The sequence below is a fragment of the Myzus persicae genome, unplaced genomic scaffold (genome assembly GCF_001856785.1).
Source record: "Myzus persicae strain clone G006 unplaced genomic scaffold, MPER_G0061.0, whole genome shotgun sequence".
NCBI lineage: Eukaryota > Metazoa > Arthropoda > Insecta > Hemiptera > Aphididae > Myzus > Myzus persicae.
The window spans coordinates 167,043-191,955 of NW_019102521.1; the positions used below are offsets into that span (position 1 = coordinate 167,043).

General features: G+C 29.8%; 3 protein-coding genes across 9 annotated transcripts in view; 2 read left to right on the forward strand and 1 right to left on the reverse strand.

Moving 5' to 3' along the window:
* LOC111032421 (mitogen-activated protein kinase kinase kinase 13-A) overlaps positions 1 to 11,302 on the forward strand; it is an 18,084-nt gene extending 6,782 nt beyond the window's left edge. For 2 of the 6 annotated variants that reach the window (XM_022312744.1, XM_022312741.1), the window contains exons 2-13: positions 7,996 to 8,189; positions 8,683 to 8,866; positions 8,956 to 9,147; positions 9,221 to 9,379; positions 9,458 to 9,725; positions 9,825 to 10,051; positions 10,124 to 10,271; positions 10,353 to 10,496; positions 10,554 to 10,700; positions 10,774 to 10,952; positions 11,010 to 11,118; positions 11,185 to 11,302. In XM_022312744.1, the coding sequence (XP_022168436.1) occupies positions 7,996 to 8,189; positions 8,683 to 8,866; positions 8,956 to 9,147; positions 9,221 to 9,379; positions 9,458 to 9,725; positions 9,825 to 10,051; positions 10,124 to 10,271; positions 10,353 to 10,496; positions 10,554 to 10,700; positions 10,774 to 10,952; positions 11,010 to 11,118; positions 11,185 to 11,289 (2,056 nt within the window). In that variant the 3' untranslated portion in view covers positions 11,290 to 11,302. Of the gene's footprint in view, positions 1 to 6,146; positions 6,687 to 7,855; positions 7,877 to 7,995; positions 8,190 to 8,682; positions 8,867 to 8,955; positions 9,148 to 9,220; positions 9,380 to 9,457; positions 9,726 to 9,824; positions 10,052 to 10,123; positions 10,272 to 10,352; positions 10,497 to 10,553; positions 10,701 to 10,773; positions 10,953 to 11,009; positions 11,119 to 11,184 lie in introns of those variants that run through there. The other 4 variants (XM_022312745.1, XM_022312746.1, XM_022312747.1 and 1 more) reach the window with 4 other exon arrangements.
* A 1,907-nt stretch (positions 11,303 to 13,209) lies between these two features.
* LOC111032396 (pentatricopeptide repeat-containing protein 2, mitochondrial-like) lies at positions 13,210 to 17,645 on the forward strand. Of its 2 annotated transcripts, none has more exons than XM_022312703.1 (7): positions 13,210 to 13,510; positions 14,450 to 14,684; positions 14,754 to 14,856; positions 14,932 to 15,126; positions 15,403 to 15,714; positions 17,191 to 17,298; positions 17,398 to 17,645. In XM_022312703.1, exons 1-7 carry the CDS (start codon positions 13,438 to 13,440, stop codon positions 17,545 to 17,547), a joined length of 1,176 nt encoding a protein of 391 aa, XP_022168395.1. In that variant the 5' UTR covers positions 13,210 to 13,437; the 3' UTR covers positions 17,548 to 17,645. The 2 variants fall into 2 exon arrangements, with proteins under 2 accessions (XP_022168395.1, XP_022168396.1); XM_022312704.1 differs by lacking the exon at positions 13,210 to 13,510 and adding an exon at positions 14,032 to 14,224.
* Positions 17,646 to 17,788: 143 nt separating this feature from the next.
* On the reverse strand, positions 17,789 to 18,947 carry LOC111032397 (peptidyl-prolyl cis-trans isomerase 5). Its single transcript, XM_022312705.1, has 3 exons — positions 18,671 to 18,947; positions 18,202 to 18,594; positions 17,789 to 18,134 (listed from the first exon to the last, which is right to left on the reverse strand). The coding sequence occupies exons 1-3, from the start codon at positions 18,803 to 18,805 to the stop codon at positions 18,000 to 18,002; spliced, it is 663 nt and encodes a 220-aa protein (XP_022168397.1). The 5' UTR covers positions 18,806 to 18,947; the 3' UTR covers positions 17,789 to 17,999.
* Between the last annotated feature and the right edge of the window lie 5,966 nt (positions 18,948 to 24,913).

A 24,913-nucleotide genomic window follows, 5' to 3' on the forward strand; every position in this document is an offset into this window, starting at 1 on the left:
AAAAAAAAGTTTCTATTTTGTAAATAATTAAGTGATTAAATATAAAATAAGACAGACGGATAATTTAATATTGGAAATAGTATTGATGACGATGAGTAAAGAACGAGAATTTAAAAAAAGTTGATATTCAAAGGTGGATAGACCAGAAATGAGAAGAAGGTGGTGGGTTTATAAGAGGAAAGAGATGGAAAATAAAATAAAATGTGTTCAAAATTACTAATAGTTTCCTCGGGATGAATTTAAAAGAGTAGAATGGAATGATTGTGGAGAAGGTTGTGTCTAAGACGAAGGCGAGAGTAAGAAAGTTCATTGTTAGTACTAATCAATACAATTACATTAAGACGATTTAAAAGTATGAGTATAGTTAAATAAACATTATAATAATAATATAGACCAGCGATTCTCAACCGAGGGGTCGCCAACAATTATTTTAGGGTCGTCAATCCATATGGGAAAAAAATTGTTTCACTTAGAATCTTATAATTAATAATAATTGTTATAATATATATATATATTTTTGGATAGTCCGATAGTCGACAAAATCGTTCATTGAAGTGTACATAATATACCTTTTTTTGTAAAATATAAACACAAATAAATACAATAATAACAGTTGGTTCAATTTTTTAATGCTTACATTATAAAAGGGTCGTTGGACATCTTGGTGACATTATAGGGGGTCACGAACTCAAAAAGGTTGAGAACCACTGGTATAGACCATTACATTAAAGAAGCATATAATAGAGGTGTATTGAAACAGTCATACAGAGTATTACAGGCTATACGAGTCGTGTGTATAAATGTTTTTTTTATCGTATTAATGAATAGAAGTTAATAAACTTGCTCTAATACAAATGGTACACGTATAGTAAAATCGATCTCTAAGAAAAAAATCAAAAATGTTTCTTTCGATATATTAGGTTTAAAAAAAGTTAGTATTATAGTTGCAACTATGAATTATTATAACATTAATAACACTATAGGTAGGTGTATAACTAAACAATTTTTTTTAAATATTAAATCACTTAAATGTTGATCAATCCCAATAGCAAATATAGGTTAAGTCATACAAATTAATGTAATAAACTAAAAAGTAATAAGTAATAACTAATAATCCTAAACAGATAATAAAACGAACTTTCTTGTTGTATAAATAGTCGTAAAATGACACAATTCAAATGATATTTAGTCCAAATTAATATAATCACGCCGGTCGGCATATTGTGTACACAACGCACATTCAAGCTTAATCATTATAGAGACTAATAAATAATAATTGTTTTATATTTATGTTTGTATAGGTACCTATTGGTATATTGAGTTAATTTAATAACACCAGCAATTGTCGTAAAATAATATAACAATCATATTTTAATTTAACACTGATTTCCCTGATAGTTAATTATTTAAATTAACATTTAGGGTTTAAAGTATAATCTAGCTCGTGGTCGAACTGACCGTCTCCGTATGGAAAGATAATATTTTAATAAAGAGAATTATCAACAACTATGGTTAGAATGCAATCAGAACTCGTCTAGGAATCTTAACTTTCAATGATCTAAATTTTTTCATTTCAAATAACTTTGTTTTAAAATGTAAGCGAAAAACTATATAATTACCTAAATCATTTGGGAGATCATCTTTCTCATTAATAAACAAAAATCATTCCCTTAATTTTTTTACCAATAAAAAATTTAAAATTCAAATAATTCATTATATCTAGCAGTTCCTGCAGGATTATGAAAGGGGAGTTATTTAGGTATTTATTAGGTTTAAATTATACTAAGGTTTTTACTGTTTTCGTATTTAAATAAAAAATATTTGATTAGGGATGAGGCAATGGAGAGAGTGGCGGGTAAATACTAAATACCTTGACCCGCACACAATAACTGATATCTAGACACTAAATTTTATTAATATGTGTTTAAATAGGCGTACCTAAATCAATTTTAAGGAAAAAAGGACTAACTACTTTAACTCTATATTATGAAGATATAAATAATAATATTCACCATACGGTATACCTTTATTGATCATCCCAAATATTCGGTGAGACAAAAAAATATAAATCATTAGAGGGAAATCTACTCTAATACCAATACTAATAAAAGTGTTACCGAGTTTTTGAAATACGATATAAAAATAAATTAAAAATACTTTTACTAGAATAAACATTAAAGTTGTGATAAAATATTTCAGATGTAATTAGTAATTATAATGGATGATTTTACAAACTATTTAGTTTTAATAAAATGTTGACTTCTTAAAAAAAAAAATAGGTGTTCGATAGAGTTGATCGGAGAACTTTAACCGTCGGGAGCACTATATAAATCCAGAAAATGAATATCCAATCTGATGAACATAAACTTGAACTACCTATGTGTTCGATAGATATTTATTTTACATTAGGTAACCATCTAGGTATGAATAATTAACATATTTTTGACTTTTAAAAATTGAAGATTATCTGGTGATCAGTGATCACATAAATATGTAATAACAAATTAACATCGATAAGAAGTTCCTTACGATACATTTTTACTGTTTTTTAGTATAATAATCGTATATTGTGGTTAAATTTGTAGTACCTAAATTAATCGTAATCTTATTAGTATCAAATACTCCGTCACAAAGTATTTTAAATACTAGATATACATCAATACCTACCTCCGGGGTACCTATATGGCTATATATGACAGATGTGCGTTGTCTTACCTTGTATTTTGGCGGACCAAAAGTAAGGCTCGTAAAAATATACTATACAAAAATAATACACGTGTTTATGGTATTTCGTTTTCGACGCACTGTACGCTGCACACTTCCTGCAATATTATAGCAAATTTAATAACACTAAAAACATACACGCACTTGAGCGAAAACGGTTTGATTGAGAATCGACGAAACGGACGTGGTGATGGAAGCGGACGACGACTAACAACGACCGTTTTAAGACTTACGAAAAACTAACGAAAAATAGAACGGTTACGAGCTACCTATTCGAAAATTGTACCTGCCGACTCGTAATATGACGTGTGTAGCAAACGCCGGAGGTTGCAGCACGGCTGTATACAGTATGGTCGCCTGCAACAGACGACAATGTTGAATGTATTATTTAGGTACCCGTCGACGAAAAAACTCGCAACCGAGTTGGTTGAACGACGAAATCGTTAACGGAAGGCGACGCGAAATCGGTTGGTATTAGATCAAGGCCGCACAGTAATGTCACACATTTCTTTAGTAATCGGTTATGACTACAGACTCAAACCGAATTGGCGTATTCCATATTTTCATACTATTATTTGACGCAGTACAAGTGGAGGAACTGTGGCCCCCAGTGTCCTCCCCGACGGTTATAAAAAGTTTGGGTGCACATCAGTCCATCTTGACCCTTCTAAGTTATTCGTTGAAATCATGATTGAAATATACCGCTATTCAGTGGCGGCTTGGATCTTCACAAACAACCCACCAAATACATTTACCAAGACCAATTTAATATTTTTAGGTTCTTTTTTAGTTAAATTTTTTATTAACTTTTACAGTTTTAATTTATGATATAGATAAACTTATTTTTTACTTGAATGATCATCAATCTTCTGTTATGAGTTATAAATAAACCTGTTGAATTTAAAACATTTTGTTCCCCGATTTTCGGAACAGGGGCAGTCGCTCCCAATATTCTTATAGCAAGCCGCCCCTGCCGCTATTTATTCGGTTCTATGGAGTATAGACTACAGCCGTAGCCGTTGTATAGGATTTATTGTACTTATATATTATTCATACTACTTACATATTTAACAGGCAAACCAGGTCCGCAGCCAGAAAAAATCATCTGGTGGGTGTGGGACAAATCAAATTTTAGGAGGACATAAGAAAAAAACTACTACATTATGTACATATACACATTTAACACTTATTGAGGGGGGAGGAGAAACGATGTCTTCCCCCGTGGCTATTATCTACAGTGGATTAAGACAACTAGAAGTATGCTTAACGTTATACCTGACAGTTCTATAATACATTTTAGAACTAATTATTTTTACCAGGCACCTTGTTTTTGAACTTTTATGCCTCCCGGCTCCGGTCACTTCGTTTTTCAGATTTCAGGGGGAAAGTTGAGTGAGTGTATATTCGGGTAGACGGGTAACATATCGGGTACAACCTTGCCAGTTAAAGACTTAAAGTAATACAAGTAGACGCTCTTATGTCGCACCTGCTGAAGGCAGTCACAAAATTGGTTCTCATCTTATAATATATAGATATTTAAGTGAATATTTTAAATGTCATAGCCACCGCATAATAGTAACATTAGATTGTCCAGATTTCTGTCCATGGTATAATACTATTACAATGATTGATTATATCTGTTACTTTGTATTATAATATCAATATATTTATTAGTCACAATTAAAGAGCGGATTATTAGGTTCTTAAGTTTTAAATATGATTCTAATATGCTTTAAAAAACTTTAAGATATTCTCTTAATAATCCTCAAACTGGTATAATATGCTGTTTTTTTACTTCAAATAATTTAGAAGTCTATACATCAGTTTCGATATAAGCTTATCATGCTAAATATATAGTATAAGTTAACATCCAACTTTATAATTTATAATAAATAGCTCGATAGTTGGAGCCGTTGGAGGTTATTTAGGAGCCCCAGATTTGTCTGTTAATTTTTTCGTTGTAGGCTATACATTGCACAAATCACCTAAAACAATCGATGATAAACCTGCTGACGACATTATTTTCAATTACATAATGTGTCAAAAAATTAATAAACCTCTTATAATAATTCATAATAATAATAATAATAATAATATACAGTTTTTACTACTGAATTGTATAATGTGTATTATACCATAGATTAAATATACTAGTATATTTAATCTATGATTATACCTACTTACATATTGCTACACACATTTTCAGTAATCGCTTACGGTCGGCCGTCGTCCATCAATCGAACGAGCAAGAGCTATTTTTGTACACCAGTACACAACAACACAACACGTTAACAACACATTTGTCGTCTTCTGTTATCGTTAATCGTTTTGACTCTTGTCAAATGAATAATGTTTAATCGTTTAATAAGTTAATATTTGGATCTTTCATTCTTTTTTCATATTTTAAAAATGAAAAAACAATTAGAAAGTGGTTCTTCAAAACGAAAAAGAAATGAAAAACAACAAATAGAAGTAAATAAGTACAGAGGATGACTGAGTACAGAGACTTCATGTAAAATTTTGGCTCCAGGTCCTCAAAATGTCTTATAATATGATATGTGAATAATATGTAATATATGAAATAATGCATATATATTCAAATGTCGTAATAGACCACTTTATGTATGACAAGCAAACAATGAAAATCCAAAAATATTTAACTTTCAATTATTGTTACTGGAATAGTTGAATGCCAATCCGCCAACCCTTACCAAGGGGATGACACTGATTTACATAGACGATCATCGACAATTGTTTTTGTTTAGTATATTAGTCAATCGTTATCTATGTGTTAATATTTATTGTTTTCAACAAGTCGGCACGCCGGCCGCCGACAAAATGTGTTTGATCGTCGGTACCTACAGTCGGTAATAACTAATAAGTAATAAGTAATAACCAATAAAAGTCCATAGGTTACGGCACGGACATAAATAGTGTACCCGCCTAATATACTGGGTAAACGATAAAGAGGTAATACCTCGAACTATTTCGAGGTCATTGCCCATTGGACATTTGGACCTCTTTTACAATAATATTACCGTATAGGTATTTATTGGTCAGTTTACTGCCAATAAGCGTCCAAATCAACTGCCAAGCTGCGCGCGGAGATCCGACTTGTCGGCTATTAACAGAATCCCGGATGAAGTCTAAAAACCCACGACCTGATAGACAAATCAGTAATCGCCGAAACCTGCAGATCGCGGCATTTACAATATTTATATACTATAATATTTTATCAGCTACGATTCTTAAGGTCGTCTCACCGTTTATGGTTGGCCGCGCGCGCTTTTCAGTCTCACTCTTCCCCACTCTCGGCGTCAACGGTCACGTCATCGCCCTTAATGATGATTATCATTATTATTATTATTATTGCCATTTGCCAGTCGGCGGCAGTCACAACTCACAAATAATATTATCATCGCCATCCCGAGTTCTCGTCTACAGTCAACACGTGCGGCCCGTCGTTCCGCGGCGCATTTCCTCTATCGTACTTTGTGTTTCCAGTGTCCGCGACGCGACAACGTCCGTCGTGTTCCCATCTTTCCGATACTTCGCACTCACACGTCGTGTTACAGTCTCGACGATAAGTCCGTTTCAGATGCGTTTGGTGACTACGAAATATGACTATTAATGTTTTTGAGGAGACCCGTATATAGGTTTTCCCCCCGCGTCCGGTTCGAATAGTTTTTTCGCCGAGTTTCCGCCGCCGTTCCCGTATACAGTTGGCGTGCGCAGTTGACCATCGGATTCCCACTTTTCTGACCGTACGGCAACCGATCCGAACTCTGTCCAGCCGCATTCGTTCGTTCGTGTTTCCGTTTGGTAATCGCGGCGATCACAGCGGAGACTGTTCAGCGAGAGGAGATTCGACGCTCGCGTGGACCAGAACCGACGACGATGAGGTACAGTTTGAGCGACATGTTCGTCAAGACCATGCCGAGTTTGAAACTCAGTGACAAAAAGTGAGTAGACACTTGTTCCGGGGATTTCGAAAAACCTGTTGCCAGTAAAAGTTGTACACTTGTACCGAGATCAGTAGTTGCGATCGTAGCTGCAATATGTATTGTAATATCTATAGCCGAGGCGCATGGACCGCGGTTGCGAGTTTGCGACAGACGATGCAAAAATAATAGTTATTTTATGGACATTACGTAAGCCATTACGTCAATCGACACAACTGTCGGAAAGTTATCCCTCGTAATTTTGTAAAAGCCTTTTGAAAGGGTGGGATACCTAATTATTTTCAAAATTTGTATTATTCACGGCTGATTGTAGACGACCTTTTTACCGACTACTGAGGCCGCCTACCCGCGTTTTATACTTTGTGCAGTTGTGTACTTGTGTTTGTGTGTGCACTGTGCTGCCTACACTTTTATGTCAAAAAAAATAATAGTTTTTTTAACTTTAAAATATAATTTCTCGAGCATGAATTGTTGTTATGTAACGATTTCTAAATATAATTGACAGTGTTCATAACTGAGGATAATTGATTTAATTAGTTTAATTTGACTGTCGAATCGTTTGTAATGATAATATATAATGTATGTGGATATTATCGTTTGATTTATTTAAATTATATTATAACTATTTTTATTTTTATGATCCTATTATAATAATATTTTGAAATGTCTTGTTCTCTTGACTCTTCTTGATTGTCAAGTACCAATGTTTAGTGTTTTCATAGATTTGAATAACTCATTATTTTGTTGGCCTGAATAACTCATTTTAAAATTAAATCTATAGGTTTATTTTTTGATTAATGTTATGGAATATAAATTATAATTTATATTATTGAGATACATAGACTTCAGTCACAGAATAAAATTCTACAGTATTGTTATCTACCGTATTATGATTGGACATTGAGTAATACTCTATATGGATATTATTAATATTTATAGCCATGATATCTATATAATGATGATGGTGATGATGATGGTGATAATAATAATAACAAATACCTATAATAGTTGATTGATAAATAATAATGCGTATTGCTTTCTGCTTACCAAATGTTCTAATTATTATTTACATTTAAAATAATAATTTTATGAACAATTATTATTATAGAAATGTACAGCTCTTAAATAATAAATAAAATGTTTAAAAATGTAGTTTACCCTGATAAAATAACAAATTGATTATACTGATAGTAAGATACATTTGATATTGTTAATTATTTTATTGGAAAATGAACTGTTTATTTTATTTTTTACCACATAATTTTAATATTAATCAATGTAATTACATATATTTTATTTTGTTTTACAGTATGTTGTGCATTCAAGAAGAACTCGGAAACCTAAAAGACAAGGAACCAGTCAAAGATAATGCTGTTGGGATCAATAAATTGGAATCTGATGTCTTAAAACCCAGTGGTTGGTTTGATGGATTGTTAGGATGCTTAAAACCAATGTTAGGAATCATGGGAAAAGGAAACAGCCATGATCTTAAATCTTATCAAGGTAATTATATAATTTTTCATCAAAATTAAATGGTTAGCTTAAGAGTATGCTGTTTGAGCATTTAAATATTTACAAACAATTAATTTTAAAATGCACGTAACTTGCTTCAAAATTAAAATATCAATAAAAGGTCTGTGCAGGATAATATTCTTACCTAGATTTTATAATAGATTAATCACTTAAGAATAACAAATAACAGAGTAAAATGAATATAAAATGTGCTGTGTTGTACCTATACTTTTGTAAGACGGAAACAACACATTACAGGTGTTTACACATTACATAGGTACTTTTTAAACTGTTTTAATTTGTTATATATTTGATTACATTTTAATTAAGCTTAAATATTCAATTGTATCACTGAATACTACATACTAGTACATACTAGTAGGTACATACTAGTTTTAGGCACACATTTGTATAATATTTTTAATTTTTTAATATTCATAAAATTAGGAAAATAATAAAATTTAACCTTTATGATGTTTTGTAGATAACTGGGACATACCATTTGAATCGATTAGTGATTTGCAATGGTTAGGTTCAGGAGCTCAAGGTGCTGTATTCAGTGGGAAACTAAAAAATGAAATTGTAGCGGTGAAAAAGGTGCGCGAACAAAAAGAAACTGACATTAGACACTTGAGAAAACTGAATCATCCCAACATAGTACAATTCAGGTGAGCATATTAATAATTTATTAGGTACTTATAAATTATAAAATCGTATTTGTTTCAGATAATTATTAATACGTTTGTTTCTATTTTAGGGGTGTATGTACTCAAGCTCCTTGTTACTGCATAGTGATGGAATATTGTCCCTATGGACCACTGTATAATTTGCTTAGAGATGGTGAAGAAATACCACCCATACGATTAGTATCCTGGGCCAAACAAATTGCATCCGGCATGCATTATCTACACGTGAACAAAATAATTCATAGAGATCTTAAAAGTCCCAAGTATGTAGATTGTAGAGACTATATTTTAATTTTGTTTAAAATTGTATTTTACAACTTGTTTATTGTTTCAAAGTGTCTTGATTGGTCGTCAAGAAATGGTAAAAATCAGTGATTTTGGAACAAGCCGAGAATGGAATGAGATAAGCACTAAAATGAGTTTTGCCGGAACTGTAGCCTGGATGGCTCCTGAAATCATTAGAAATGAACCCTGTTCAGAAAAAGTGGATATTTGGTAAATAATTTTTAAATACCTATTGACGATTATTTTTTAATACACTATTCAATTTTTGTTGCATGTATTATATTTTAGGTCATTTGGTGTGGTTTTATGGGAACTGATGACTTGTGAAACACCATACAAAGATGTAGACTCATCAGCTATTATATGGGGCGTGGGGAGTAATTCTTTACACTTACCAATACCTTCGTCATGTCCTGATGGTTTTAGATTGTTAATTAAACAATGTTGGGCAGCTAAACCACGTAATAGGCCATCTTTTAAACACATAATGATGCATCTAGATATTGCCAGTTCTCAAGTGCTAGCGAGTACACCAGATGAATACTTTAAAACACAGGTATAAATATAAATTAATAATACTGGTGAAAATATTATTGAAATAATTAACTATGTTCTAATAAATTATAAAGAAGAAAATTAAAAATATAATTTTCAGGCACAATGGAAGAAAGAAATACAAATACATATGTTACAAATGCAGACTAATGGAAGTCATATTCCCAAATTTGAAGAAGATCTTATTAAAAAAAGAAAAAATGAGTTAAAACACGCACAAGACATTAGGGAACATTATGAAAGAAAATTGGAACGTGCCAATAATCTTTACATGGAATTAAGTGCTGTGTTATTACAATTAGAACAACGAGAAAACGATTTAATTAGGTTAGTAGTTAACATTTTTATATATTAATTTCTAACATCTACTGTAAATAATATATATAATAATCTTGTTAGACGAGAAAAACAAATGTCTAAAGTGTACAAAAAACGACTTATAAGGCCTTTGTTAAAAGCTCAAGATAAATTGAACAAACAGAATAAATCTGATTCAACTACCACATCACCATCATCACCCGAAAGACTTTGTCAAAAATTTGACTCTGTATGTATTTATTGTCAATTAACAATTTTTAGTGTTCCTGAATTAGTAGAAATTTTATTTTATTTTATATATTTTTAATAGCAGTTAACCAAGTCTACACTTTATGCTCAAGTCAGTAGCAATTCAAATAAACCAGAATCAATTGCTGTTACACCAAAACAAAATCTACGAAAAACAAGGCCTAGGAAAGCTCAAATCATATGCTCAATTGTAAAAAATAAGAAGGTACAATGAATGAATGAATACAATTTTACATATGTTTAAAAAAATATTTGATTACAGTGTGATACATCAAAAGAAACTAACTGGAAGAACTGTCACCAAATAAATAGCAATAAAGTCAATAGTGAAACACAGACCGAAACTATTGATTCGGGACTTCAACAAGACATGCTCAATGGTAACATGTCTGATTCTGCTCATTCACAGGTAAATATCAAAATATTTAATTTATGTACTATATTAAAATTTACTAATTATATATTTTATGAAATGTATAAAGGGTGAAGAAAGTTCCTGTAGCAGTGGTGTGAGACTGAGTGACGATGAACATTTAGATAGACTGGGCAGACAAGTAAATGAAATAATTAACAATAACAGACCTTCCAACTTGACCGATTTATCAGATTACTATCAGGATAATGAACCTATTACTAGTAATTTCAATCTAAGGAGAAAAAGGTAAAATACTCATTTAGAATTTGATTTGTGTAAATGTATTAATTAATTTATTTTCAGTGCTGGTCGGCGTCCAATTGGACCTGGTTTACGTGTACGTCGATATAGGATGACACAATATTGTCAAGAGCCAAATGGAAATTCTTTTTCATTAAGTTCTTCAGCAGAAGTAAGAGATTATTATACACTTTTATTCTTTAACTAATTAAAGAATTGTGATTTTTATTCTATATAGAAACATGACTTCTTAGAGGCAGAAAGTTCTACATCAGACTCTGACATGAAAGACATTGATCTAGATTCGAGTTTTTATAAAGTATCTAATCAGTTTCCAGTTTAATACCGTGTATAAAACCATAAAATTGTACTATGTTTACAATTTTTGATTTAATTATTTTATTATCATTTAATAATACCAGTCCCAACATTACATTTTTCTCATAATCAGTGTTAAATTTAATTTCTTTGCTATTACATCCAAAACTTCACAATTTGTTATTTTAATTTTTTTTAACTAACTTTCGTATCTTAATCTAACATTTTTGTTTTGTCATATAACTGTTTTATAATTACTATTATTAATAATTATTTTTGTTACTTTTTTTTTCTTTAAAAGTGTAATGTATTTCTAATGAAATATTCAAATATTGATTTTTCTTAATTATGTTAACAATATTTTGGATATTCTTGAAGTAACAAAAAATATCTGTGATTATATAAAACAACAAGAAAGATCACTTATATAACAGCTCGTGATATTATTTTTTAATGTGTCTAAATTTACTAGATTTAACATGTGCTCATTATTAGTTCATAATTGTGACATACTTGTTAGACCAAAAAAAGGATGGAAATATTATATTACATAGTTTGTTATATAAGCAATCAAATAAATTGACGTACTATTGTTAATATTTGTACTGATTATAGGTAGTTGCTTAACAATTTTATGAGCAATAATTATTGATCTCTTTTGCCATTTATAATATTGTGATGTAAATTAATTTGTAAACATACATGTTGTGTACTGTAGACTGGCCTTACATTAAGGCAAATTATTGTTTAGGAAATTATTGTATAATTTTTATTTTTAGGCTTTGTCTCTTTATTTTGTATGCTGTATAGAAAAGAGATATAGTTTTAAAAAATATAAATTTGTTTAAATAGAAGAAGCATTTGTTTTGTTTTATATATGTGTCCATATCTGAAAAATACACTCATAAATAATAATTATCAAACTCTGATAGTTTATAAATAATGAATACATTATTTATTTTTATTTAAGACTAAATACATCATTCTTGTTTGATGTATTGTTTAAACAAATAATACAACTGTTTACTTATGTATAAATCATTAATTTAGATAAAATATTATATCAAAGTTATACAATGAATTTTAGTAATTACCTTATTACTAATATTATGCAAGAACTTTTACTTGAACTTCTAGTAACTAACACAATGAGATGTGAAACAAGTACAAAATATATATTAAATAACATTTTAGTTTTAGAAATAAATTAAAACACCTAATTTATTTTCTCCCTAGTCATTTTCAAAATTAATAGCATCTTGTCTAGTTGCCTCATAGATTTTTAAAATATTACCAATGCTAGTTTATTATAAGCGGTTTAGCTAGTGTCCTAAATTGTAGTACTGTAGTCCGTAAGACATGCATTTTGGGATAAGTACTCTAACTCCATTTACGAAAATGCCCCGAGTAATATACATGGTTGAACGCCAATGCCAACACATTCGTCGTTTATGTTGTAAGTAAACTTTGCATAAATGCATAATACTGGATAAATTATACCATTTTAGATTTATTAAATAAATACCTAAGTTTCTTAATTCTAATGGTTTTTATATAAGCAATAATTGTAGCTTGTGGGTATGTGGCATCTGCATATAGAAAAAATAAGACTACACACTTCATTTTGGTAAAAATTAGATTTTTCATTCGAAAAATGTTCTGACATCTTACTTTCTAATTTCTATATTGGTTATAATGTTATACCATCATAACTAGAAACGTAGTGTACTTATTAGTGAATAAGACAAGTTATAAGGTATAAGCCCAAATTTCAGCGGCATATTTTTCCTAACTCCTACATAATATTATTCCTAAATTTCGATCATGGGCCATGGTGATGTTTAGCTATCGATTGACGATTATTCGATTATCATATGGTTTGGTTGGGAAGGGTCGCGGGCGGTCTTATTGATAACAGCCGTCCAATATCAAACCTAAGTACCTAACCTCAAACTTCAGAGCGGCATTGGATCCTCAATTTAGTAAAATTTCAATAATTTAACAAATATTACTAGTACATTAGTAATATTGTACTTATTAGTTAATACTTCTTTAGTTCTATTTATATTTCCTAATTTCTATAACCGAATGAAGTAAATAGGAAATTTGATTTCTTTGTTTGACGAATTTTAACTATTTTTTTGTCTTAAAAGACTTAATTAAAAAACCAATAATGTTTTCGAAGTCACTGGTCAATTTGTGCAGACAAGGATTAGGTTCTACAAAAATTGTGCAAAACGTTTTATGTAAGTTCATGATGATTCGACAGAAAAAATGTCCGTATTTGTTTTGTATTAAGTCGTCTGCATAATGCATATTGTGTAGTAAATAATTTGTTTAATTCTCCGATAATCTTTGCAAATCCTTACAAGTTGTGTAACAGACCATATTTAATAACCAAAGTACTAATGTTATTTAAAAATTGGTTATTCACTAACATTTTAATAATAGTACATACTAAAGGAGGTCTAATAGAGTAATCTAATAATATAAGAAGGTCCCAACCTAAACAGATTTTACAACAATTCTCCAATTTTGATTTTTAGACAATCATTTTTGGTAGCAATTAAATTATATTATGCGTATTTGAAATAATAATTTCAATTAAATGAAATGTGAAAGTACGTCCTGGTTTTCCTAATGTTTATTTCTTTTGTTTTATACTCATTTTCAGATATAACAAATAAATATAGACTATTATAATAGTAGGTATAAATATATTTCATTAAAGTAAATTATTAAACACAATATGGGAAACATTTTTGTAGAAAACCGTACTATAATTACTTCTTTATTAAAGTCTACCTGACTGGTTCTAATAATATTGGTAGCACATGGCTATTGTTAGTTTCAAAAGAGAATATCCCAGGTGGCATGCATCTCAGACATAACAACCTAAGTATGACCGGTGGAAGGAGAAAAAAGTGCGCAGAACTGGTATATTCTCTTTTCGAATAGAGGTTAGTTAAGGATAATCTTGATTTAATTAATTAATATAAATCTATTGTATTGACCCTTTAAAAATGTGAATACTTAAATACCTCATACTTATTAGCTTCATAAAGTTCATACAGTTTTAAACATATAACAATAAGTCTTTAATGACTATCTACCTAATAAAAATAATTTAGAGTAATTTATTTGTTCACTTTAGTTTTTATCTGATGTACAATATTTTTATTTAGGTAAACGTAATTTGTATGAGCGTGCAGCCATAGGATTGGATAAATATGAGTTCTTCCGAGAAAAAATTGAAAATCAGTTTTCTGATTCAGATAAACTGTTATTTCGAGAGCGTATGAAGACTTTTGCAGATCCTGAGTCTAGTAGTTTAATTTTTACTGAAGATTTAAAACAGATTGTACACATGGTAGGTGATAATGAAGCAGATTTAACACTTGTAGAAAAAATGATGAAAAAGTAAGTATTACTACGATATATTTAAAATGTTAATGCTCCAACTAAAAAATCAAAATATTATAATTATAGATATAATAAGCAAAACCAAGGATTAAGATTTGGGAATTTTACTTTTGGTCCCGTTGTGATGCGAATGTATTATCATCTCAATAAACCTGATCTTGCGTTACAAGTAAAAAAAAAATATAATTATTATAAATGCAAACAAATTAAAATTAACAAATTTTAATGGCAATTTTTTTTTTAGTTGTTTAATGATCCCGAAATGGACGGATTTTTCAATCATTTAAGTTCTTATCAAATACTCATGGACTTATTATTTGTAAATGAACAATTTGATCAAATATTACTTGTATATAAAACAATTCAAGAAAGGCAATTACAAATTGCCAAGTTTCCTAAAGGTGTGATGATGTTAGTTTTTGCTGCATGTTATAAATTGGTAAGAATTTTTTTTGTAGTGTGTGTTAATATTTTGGTATTCATTGAATGTGTGACCTACCTGAGAAAACTGATTTTAATATATGACCCATAATACATGAATTATATTATTTTATAATGTGTATTACTTAAATAATAAAGATTGCCTTGGCTTATCCATTTCCAAAATGATATTGTTTTAATACACTTATGTTATAAGTTCATAACAATAATGATTAAAATGGTTTAAAAAACAAATTGCTAATAATTTCTAATGATACATTTAATTTTATTTTAGAATACAACTGAAAGTTTTGAATATGCATGTAAATTGTGGAGTGATCAGCAAGAAGCTGGCCATAGTCCAATTAGAAAAACAATAACTTTTTTTGCTGCCAATGCAATCAATCAGAATAGTCCTCATATTGCTCTTGAAGTAATAACATCAGTGCGAAATCAATCATATGTGACACTCCGCAATATAAAAGTGGTTGCATTGTGTGATTTGGGCCGGATTATCGATGCTTTGCCTCTTCTTAGAAGTGTATTGACATTAGATCAACCAATGTCTGGTGGCCCTGTTGTCAAACAAACTTATTGTAGAGATGTCGTAAGTATATTCAATTTTTGATAAATTAATCCTCATATTTGTTTAATACTAAATATTTAAATTTCAACATTTTTAGAAATATATTTTGCTTTTAATTATGAAATAAAAAAATGTTAGTAAATTTCAATTAAATGTAGTATTTAAATACTCCCAGCTACAAACAAAATTTTTTTTTACGAATCTTAAAATGAGAACTGCCAGTTAAGTGATTTGTCTTTAAAAAAAATAATAGTAGTAATAATGATTGTAAACAACTTTTTACCTTTATAATGTTATTTACTGAAGATTATAGGTATCAGTTGATGATTATTGATCATTCTTGTTCATCGTAATTCCCATAGTAAAGAACTATATTTTTTTAAACTATTAACCTATAATAAAAATATATTCATGGCGACTTTTTGTGTATTTTATATTACATAATTTATAAACGATAATTATTTAATTATAGTTTGTAATTAAATATTTAATTATAAATGATAGGTTCTTAGTAAGTTGTAAAATATTTAAAAATCAATCAATAAAATTTTAACTGATAATTTTTAAAGAATATATTCATAAAAGTTAAATGAAAAAGCATAAAAAAACATACAAATTTAACATTTAATTTTAGGTATGTTTAAAAATAAATATAAAATTCAAATAAAAGTATATTTTTGTCTTTATGGTAAATTGCCAAAGTTAACTTATTACTTGTATTCTCTTCTATGTATAAAAACCTATGCCATGTTAACAATTTTGCTTAATATTATTATATTGAATTAACAGAATATTTTATATATTTCATTTAAAAGTTATTTTTTTTTGGAGTATTCTAGATATTTAAGTAGTTTTAAATTGTTTAATAAGCGGTAAATGTACATAACTTTGAATATGATTTAGGTCAAAAAAACATATACTGATTGGTTTAATGCATAAATAAAATAAAAATATTTTAATTCTGTTTATTGAGTTGACCTTTTATTAAATAAAAATAAAATGGTCAATTGAAATGAATTTAATTTCTTAATTGATGTACATAAAAGAAACTCGAACCAAACAACTTTTAATTTAATTTACAAATAAACGTATTTTAATATTGGCTTAATATAAAAGCTATAAAATAAAACTACTCAACTTTTGTTATTTGAACTTTTTTTATGGATTATAATTAAGCAGTAATTTTTAAGATTAGATTTCAATTTTATGTGAGTTGATTTTTACATCTAAAAAAAGATCATTTTTCAAATTATCCTTACATAATACTCAATTAGTATAGTAATTTAGACGTGCGTTGAAGTGGCGGGGGGACTGTTAACTATTAAATAAGATCTTTTTGTTTGTCAACAAATTGATTGAAATCTCCATTTATTTTAAAACTGGACGATAATATTTATATAATATAAGTTAGTAAGTCAACTTTTTTTGAACTCATATGTATGGTTAATTACAACAAATATAAATGTTATTAATATTTGTTATATTATATTATTTTAGATAAATTTAGTGAAATCTGCAGCTGAGAAACATAATGATAAAGAATTATCATTGGAGCTGGATAGAATATTTAATCAACTAGAAGAGTTAAATATGATTACCGAGACTGTAAGTAATTGATTGTTATTTTTAATTTCTCAATGATCTATGTATTAAATAATAATTGACAATATTATCATTTTGGTTATTTTTTTTTTTCTTCTCTAGACACTTGATTCGCTTCTATGTTCAGAAATTAAGATGATTGACAGATCGGAAACTAACAACAGAGAATCAATAGTAGGGGCAAGCTATCAATCAGGTCGACCATACAAAAAACGAGAATTTAGACGCCCGGGTATTAGTGATTTATTGTAACTTGAATTGCATTTATGTGAATCATAAACTATTTTTTTTGTAGATTAATAATGTACTGTTTATGTAATAATTAAAAAATAAAATAAAGTTTCGTTTTTTTTTATTGAAATATAAACAATTTTGTTCTTTTTATATGTATATATGGTCATGGACATTTAATTACATATATTATAATTAATATTCATACAAAATTTGTAAAATAAAAAAAAAATTACAACTATTTGATACAGATTGATACGAAAAACATTTTAGTATTGTTCACTATAGCGTATAAGTTATGTTTACAAAAAATGGAATTTAACAGAAAAACACAATTATATTAACTAATAGGCAAGTGGGTGATTGCTTTTCAGTTCCTTATTAATAACAATTATTATTGAGGGCCTATTCAAATATTATTTTAACATTATGACGAATTAAAAAAATATAAATTAATAAAAATAGTTTGTGAATTATTCGACGGCATCAGTTTTGGCAACTGGGTATGGCTCAGGAACAACGGTGTGTCCACTATCAACAATTACAATACCATCAACTGGTTTGTCTCTGGAATCAGTTTCTGCTGCTTCTGCTGCTCTAATTGTTTTCTGAAAATAATTAAATCAATTTTAATTAAATATCTATTCAAAATATTTGAATTACTTATATACTTACCATTCCCTTGATAACTTTTCCAAATACAACATGGCGACCGTCTAACCAGGAAGTTTGTTTAGTGGTAATGAAAAATTGAGATCCATTGGTGTCTTTTCCAGCATTGGCCATAGACAACCAACCAGCACCGTAATGCTTCAGTTTGAAGTTTTCATCTGCAAACTTTTCTCCAAAGATGCTACGGCCACCAGTGCCGTCACCTTTTGTGAAATCGCCTCCTTGGATCATGAAGTCTTTGATAACTCTGTGAAATTTACTGCCCTTGTAACCTTCACCTTCCGGTTTCTTAGCTAGCTCAATAAAATTCTGAGCTGTCTTGGGTACAGTTGCACCAAACACTCCGATTTCCACACGTTGAGGTTCACTCGATCCCATTTTGATGTCGAACCACACCTATCAAAAGAGAAATGTTCATAATTATTGAGTGGTTTGTGTACATGAGTTTATTGACGTGTCCAATTCAACTTACGATGTCAGTGACCTTAGGTCCTTTCTTCTGTAGGTCCTCCGACGCATGGCTGTACATCACCACGAAAATTGTGAAAACCGTTAACGGCAATATAGCCCATTTCAATAACGTCATGATTTTATAAGTAGATATCATACAACTCTTAAAAATATAATAATTATTAGAACTAGAGCTATTAAGTAGTGTAGTTACAGTGAGAAACACAACGACTAAGTGTCAGAAGTAGTTGGTCGGACTAACCAGTAGACTATAGCATTATACTTTATAGAAAAAGAATGGTCAATGGTTGGAGGGGATGGGAAGACGTGTAGATGTGGACAAAAAACACAATGTACCAACGATAAAAATGTAAAATTCGTTATCAATTTTCTACTACTATCGGGAAAATAATCGATAGTTTTTTGTTTTCAAAAACTATTTTTTCAAACGTTAATTACATTATTTTAAATTTTAAATTTTAATCTAATGACGAAATTATTAATTCTGTTCATCATATTATATTGTTTAATAGAAATAAAATAAAAACAGCGATTGTTCATTTCGTTTCGTTGTATTTCAGCTATAGGTTTTCGGCTCATCGTTTTATGGTCGTTGTAATTTGGCTCGCGATGTCAGTGAGTGAAACAAAAATCGATGAATTTCTTTGTTTTTTTTTTTTTTAACAAAGTGATGAAAAATAACAGGTTTGAGTGTTAGACGTCTGAAAAAAACCAGAAGGTCAATTTAATAATTTAATGTAACATTATATTAAGTTAGATTACTAAGTTGTAGTTGTAGATAACATTATAACAATAATACAATATGGTAGTTTGTGGTCATATTCTTTCAAATGACATGATAAATTCCTATTATTTCGTTATTTTTGATAATTGTTTGGAATGAATCATTTCAAATGATGTAACAGAAATAGAGAACATTATACTATCTACCCAGTCAAATTTACCACGCAAAATTGATGTAATAATAATTATTAATTAAAAACCAATGAATATATTGATGTTATTATATCAGATGTCTTCATTTTCGACTTCACAGTTGACAGTTCACGAGCCACAAATGTCAAATATTAATGACAGTTAGGACAAAAAAGAACAACACAGATAGCAGGGCAGTTTGGTCACTCGTTAAAATTAAATTATTATTTGTAATACCTGCTTATTAATGCTGCAATATTATATTGGTAAATATATTCATAATATGAATTGCAGGAAATTTTGTTTTTGTTTCAACCAATTTTTATTGTTGTTTTAATTACAACGTTTTAACTTATTTAAACTAAAAAAATTAGCGGTCAGTGGATTATACTAAAACCCAGGACAAAACCAATGTAAAACAACAAAATACATTTTAGCCTATTCAATGAATAGTTTCTCGCTATCATGAAACTTGTTGAGTTATAAGGTACGTTAAATGATCTCACCTCAGGGGCTCAGGATAGGTGAAACAACTTTGGCGAGTTGTGAAAAAAATTATACAACAATATATAAGTTAACAGAGCATTAGAGTCTCACCTTTCTTTGAAAGGCAGTTTAAAAATAAGCGGTGATGATTTAAATTATAATATTTGTAATCATTTTGAAATATAAAATTTTTTAAATTTATTTTCCTATGTACGAATTTTTAAAAAGATCGTATTTTTCCAATGCTATGTATACTAGGTACTAGGACCCGATCTAATGGGCGATCGTATGATACTCATGAAAAATCATATTTCCCCACCAAGAGCGTACCATTTGGCAACACTGCCGGAATGCCATCAACCGTCGATGACAAATTGACAACCTGAAAATTTGCTAGGCTAAACCGCTAAACCGGTTTAAAATTATACCGCACCCCAGCACCCGGCACCGAAATAAATAATAATAAATCATGTATCCGAGTCCAAACGTCCACGTGCGTTTTTTTCCCACCGGTTTTTGAGCGGGCTGTCTGCACAGACATTAGTATACTCAGTTTATTTGTCGTCTGCTTTTTCACATGTCGGGGGTAAATTTGTATTTAACATTTATTCATGTTTCGTTAAAAGATCGTCAATAGAGGAGTCTGTCGAAGATGTCAATGCCGATGCTGTCAAACCAGCAACCAGTGGCACTACCGTCTATTACAACGACTGTTCATAAGTCATCGGTAATTACCGGTAAGTGGAAATAGCCGTTGGCAGAGGCGCTGATGTTGTTTTAAAACGCCTAAAACATAATTATTTTTAAAATTTAAATATTAATCAACCACCCACCAGTTAACAAGTAATGGTAAAAAAAGTGACACTTGTCATTACTGCTGGATTTGGGCGTTTTTGCGGGGGTGTTGAACCGGTGGGGTCTCAGGTTGGTATTCTAGATTTTCTTACTTCGTAAATTATTAAGAATATTGAATGATGGTCAAAAAAATTTAACCTCCGTTTTTTCTTTCGTCGCACCGTTGCTGAAACGTTTCTCGTGTTTTCGTTGTTAAGTTCGCATTCAATAATTCAATGCGCGTGTTTTTATAGATTTTGTTTTTGTTACTTCTACCACAGAATAAGACAATGCTTCTACTTTGTAATATTAAGCGTTAGTATACAAGATTTTGCGTTTAATTATATTTTTAATAATGGGCGGGTATGACTTCCTCTCAATGTGTAGCACGATTAAAGATAGATTCTATCTTTAATCGTGATGTGTAGCGAGTATCGAACATTATAGTCTATAATGATATCCCATTAAAAAAAAAACACCGATACCTTATACATGTCGATGTTTTTTTAAATATGGTTCTTGAACCGCATCTGGTCCCCGTATATTATTCAGAGGACGCTTCACTGATATTATAACCTGACCTTTTTTTTTTATAGTTATTTCAGTCTTACAAATGCATATAACATACCACATTTTACGCTCAGCAGATCGCGTTCAGCTCTGTCAGTTTAAAAAAAACTTAAGAGATGCCGTCGATCAAAATCTTTGCTTTAAATTTTATGGTACGTCAATTCACTCTAATTTTTAAACCTAAGGAGCTAAACGTTATCCGCTAGACATTCAATTGATATATTAAGTTCGTGTAAGACAGAGTCAACAAATGTCCGAGTGACATCCTTTTAAATATTTTATTTACGTAGAAAATGTTACCTGTATAAAATATAAACCATGTATTATATACATGATCATGAATCTAGGACGTCTCCCCTATGCCTCCCCCCCCAATTCATTGGACATCCCTCCCACCCTAACTAAAAAACTTATTTTCCAATTTATTATGTATAAAATATACATATTGATTCAAGAGAGAAATGTTTCAATCCAGGGGGAAAGCGCCCAGTACCTCTAAAATCCGCAGGCACATGGGGCGTGGGAAACGTTCCATGATCATACATAAATCATATTACATGCCCATACGAGATATTTTATTATTAATATACTAATATTTATTCTATTAAGTATAAAGACATGACGTGTAGTATTCAAGTCAATGAACTTTAATAGAAGTCGCAAATTATTAACACACTCTTTTATACAACAACCTTGTCCTTGTGGAACCTACCTTGTGTTTTTATAAGATGTATTCAATTGCGCAATGCTTCAAAGTCAAAATTATTGTAACAAGTAAAACTAACGTTGAACGTGATTTGCCAAGAATGAAATTTGTTGTTACACACTTGTAAGATGGTGATAACAAATGTCAGTGTAGCGTGTTCGTCCCGGTAGTTATATTACGTAATTAAGCCATGGGACGTTTAGTCCACCGGTATTTTAAATTATCAGCCAAATTTCGAGCGATGTATATTTTGATTATTACAATGAGGTGTGTTTTTTGTGTATGTGTATTGTGTACTGTGTACACAATAAGTAGTCTAAACAGTGATTCGATTTTTAATTTAATACCACCTATGTCCTTTCGTGGGAAAGTGAACATGGTAGTCACTAGTCAGCGCATTCGAGAGATGAAAATTGAAAATTCCTTGTAGTTTTAAAAAGCGCCGGTAAAAATAAAAATAAATTAAGGAAATACCAGAATTTTACTCAAAATATTAACGGAATATTTATATGAGCATTTTATGTACTCCGTATGACTAAAAAATATTTTGTCTTTTTTGGAGCTATTTTAAAGGCACGAGACAGATTTTTATTAGTTTTTTTTTAAAAATTATTGTGGATTCTAATGTTCGCTCTATCAATAACCATAAAATTGAAGACAATCGGGTTTTCATAAGCTTTTGTTAGTGAAAATTAAAAAAAGTTGAGTTTAAATCCAAAATAATTTCTTATTAGCGTCTGGAGTTTAAATTTTGACAAAATTCGTCAAAATCACAAAAATGAGACAATTAATATCCCTACCCCCTAACCTTGTGATATTTCATAAAAAATTTCTTTTCACATCGAATATTTCATAATTTTATACTATATTCTTTTTCATTTTCCTACCTTAAATTAAAAAAAGTTTACTTACCGGTAAATCAAATTAATTTTTTATGAGTGTTAATTTCAAATCATTTCGACATTGGACATTCACCCATTGAATTAACGAAGTTTCATAAACTATATTATGTATGGAACATATTATGATTTATGGCACATACCGTCATACCACATATATCGCGTAGTGCGTACTATATGACAGCCATTTTTGACATTACTAAAATTGTATTTACTCATTATAATTTATTATAGATGAAATTATTCACGCACGATGGCCACCAAGGAAATTAAGCACTGTAGAATTAACGCCACCTGTGATAAGAAAAAAATATTGGCCACTCACCACTCGCCAGTCAGTGACTCTAAGAAATATTGTTTGTCTTAATGATGCTGTAAAGTACGTTTATAACAAACTTTGAAGTTTGTGTTGGGTCTTGCCGTCTTGGGTTTACTCTGATTTTTATTTAGATATTGTATTTCTTTACTGACGATACAATAATAAAACACCATACAACGACAACTAGAATAAAATTTAGGAACGTTCAACTTCAACACTGTGACTGTTAAATGCTTCATGTGATACGAGACAAACTATTATAAAAAATATACCTATACATTTATTTATTTACGTTTTTGAATTAAAGTACTATACATTTTATAAATTGAACATTAGCTGGAAACAAAGTCAATCAGATATTCAGATTAAACAAAATATTGTGATTGGAAAGACAGCACCGATTCTATCCTAAAAGTGAATCATTGTCACCATTACTGCCACCACTGTCATTCCCAACAAAACTACTTCACCCACTTCCACTAATTACTGCAGACATATACTGTGAATATAAATAAAAAAATTAAATTAACTTAAAGGTTTTTCATACATTTGACGTTACAGATCCATTCAATGATTGGCCTCCTGAGTCCTAAGCTGTAGAGAATGTGTACCAAGTCCCTTCCAATTTCCAACTGTTAGGCGGTGGTCGAACTAATCCGCTGTGCAGGTAATGCCAGTTTGGAGCTCTATAATTTTATCTTATTTCAACAAGTATTTAAAAATTTAAATGAATTAATTGCCTTGTAAAATGGAAATTGCTGGTATGTGGGCTTTATAAAGAGGCATACGGATTCATAAATAATGCCGCTGAATGCTTAAAGTCTTAAACACTGTAATGAGGTATATCACACAGAATACTGAAATGGCATTTCAAATGTTTGTTATGTGGTGTTTATATAATTTAGGTATGTTTTTCTTAACGGAATTACTTTGACGATATTGTGGTCTTAGAAATTATTAGCTGAAACATATTAATTTCAAACAAGTTACGAGACTAGTGTCACAGAACTCAACAACTCATGTGTAGTATGTTGATAAGCAAGTGTCTTTTTAGACATTATTGATGGGAACAAAAATTTTCATAACAGTTTATTAAAATGAAATTGATTGAATATGACAATAAAACTAGTACCTAGCCATGAATATTTAAATTCTTATGTTTCTTACTTCAAAATTGATTTTTAAAAAAAATGTAAAACTACACATACATAAATTCTAAAAATGGAAAATTTTGATTATTTACCAATTTTAACTTTCTTTATTCCTTTCTATGAAAATTGAATATGATCACTGTACATTTCATAATAGAAAAAATATTGTTGATATTGCAATGCTCCTCAACATTTGATGATAGATTCGAATACAATTTTAGGAGAGACAAAGAGTTTATTGTTAATGGTGTACTACTTTGTTGGAATAAAGTAATAAAATCAAAGTATGATGAATTAAAAATTAGAAATTCAACAACAGAATTTTGTTTTATAATATCTAAGAATGTTACACTTTAATGAGTGC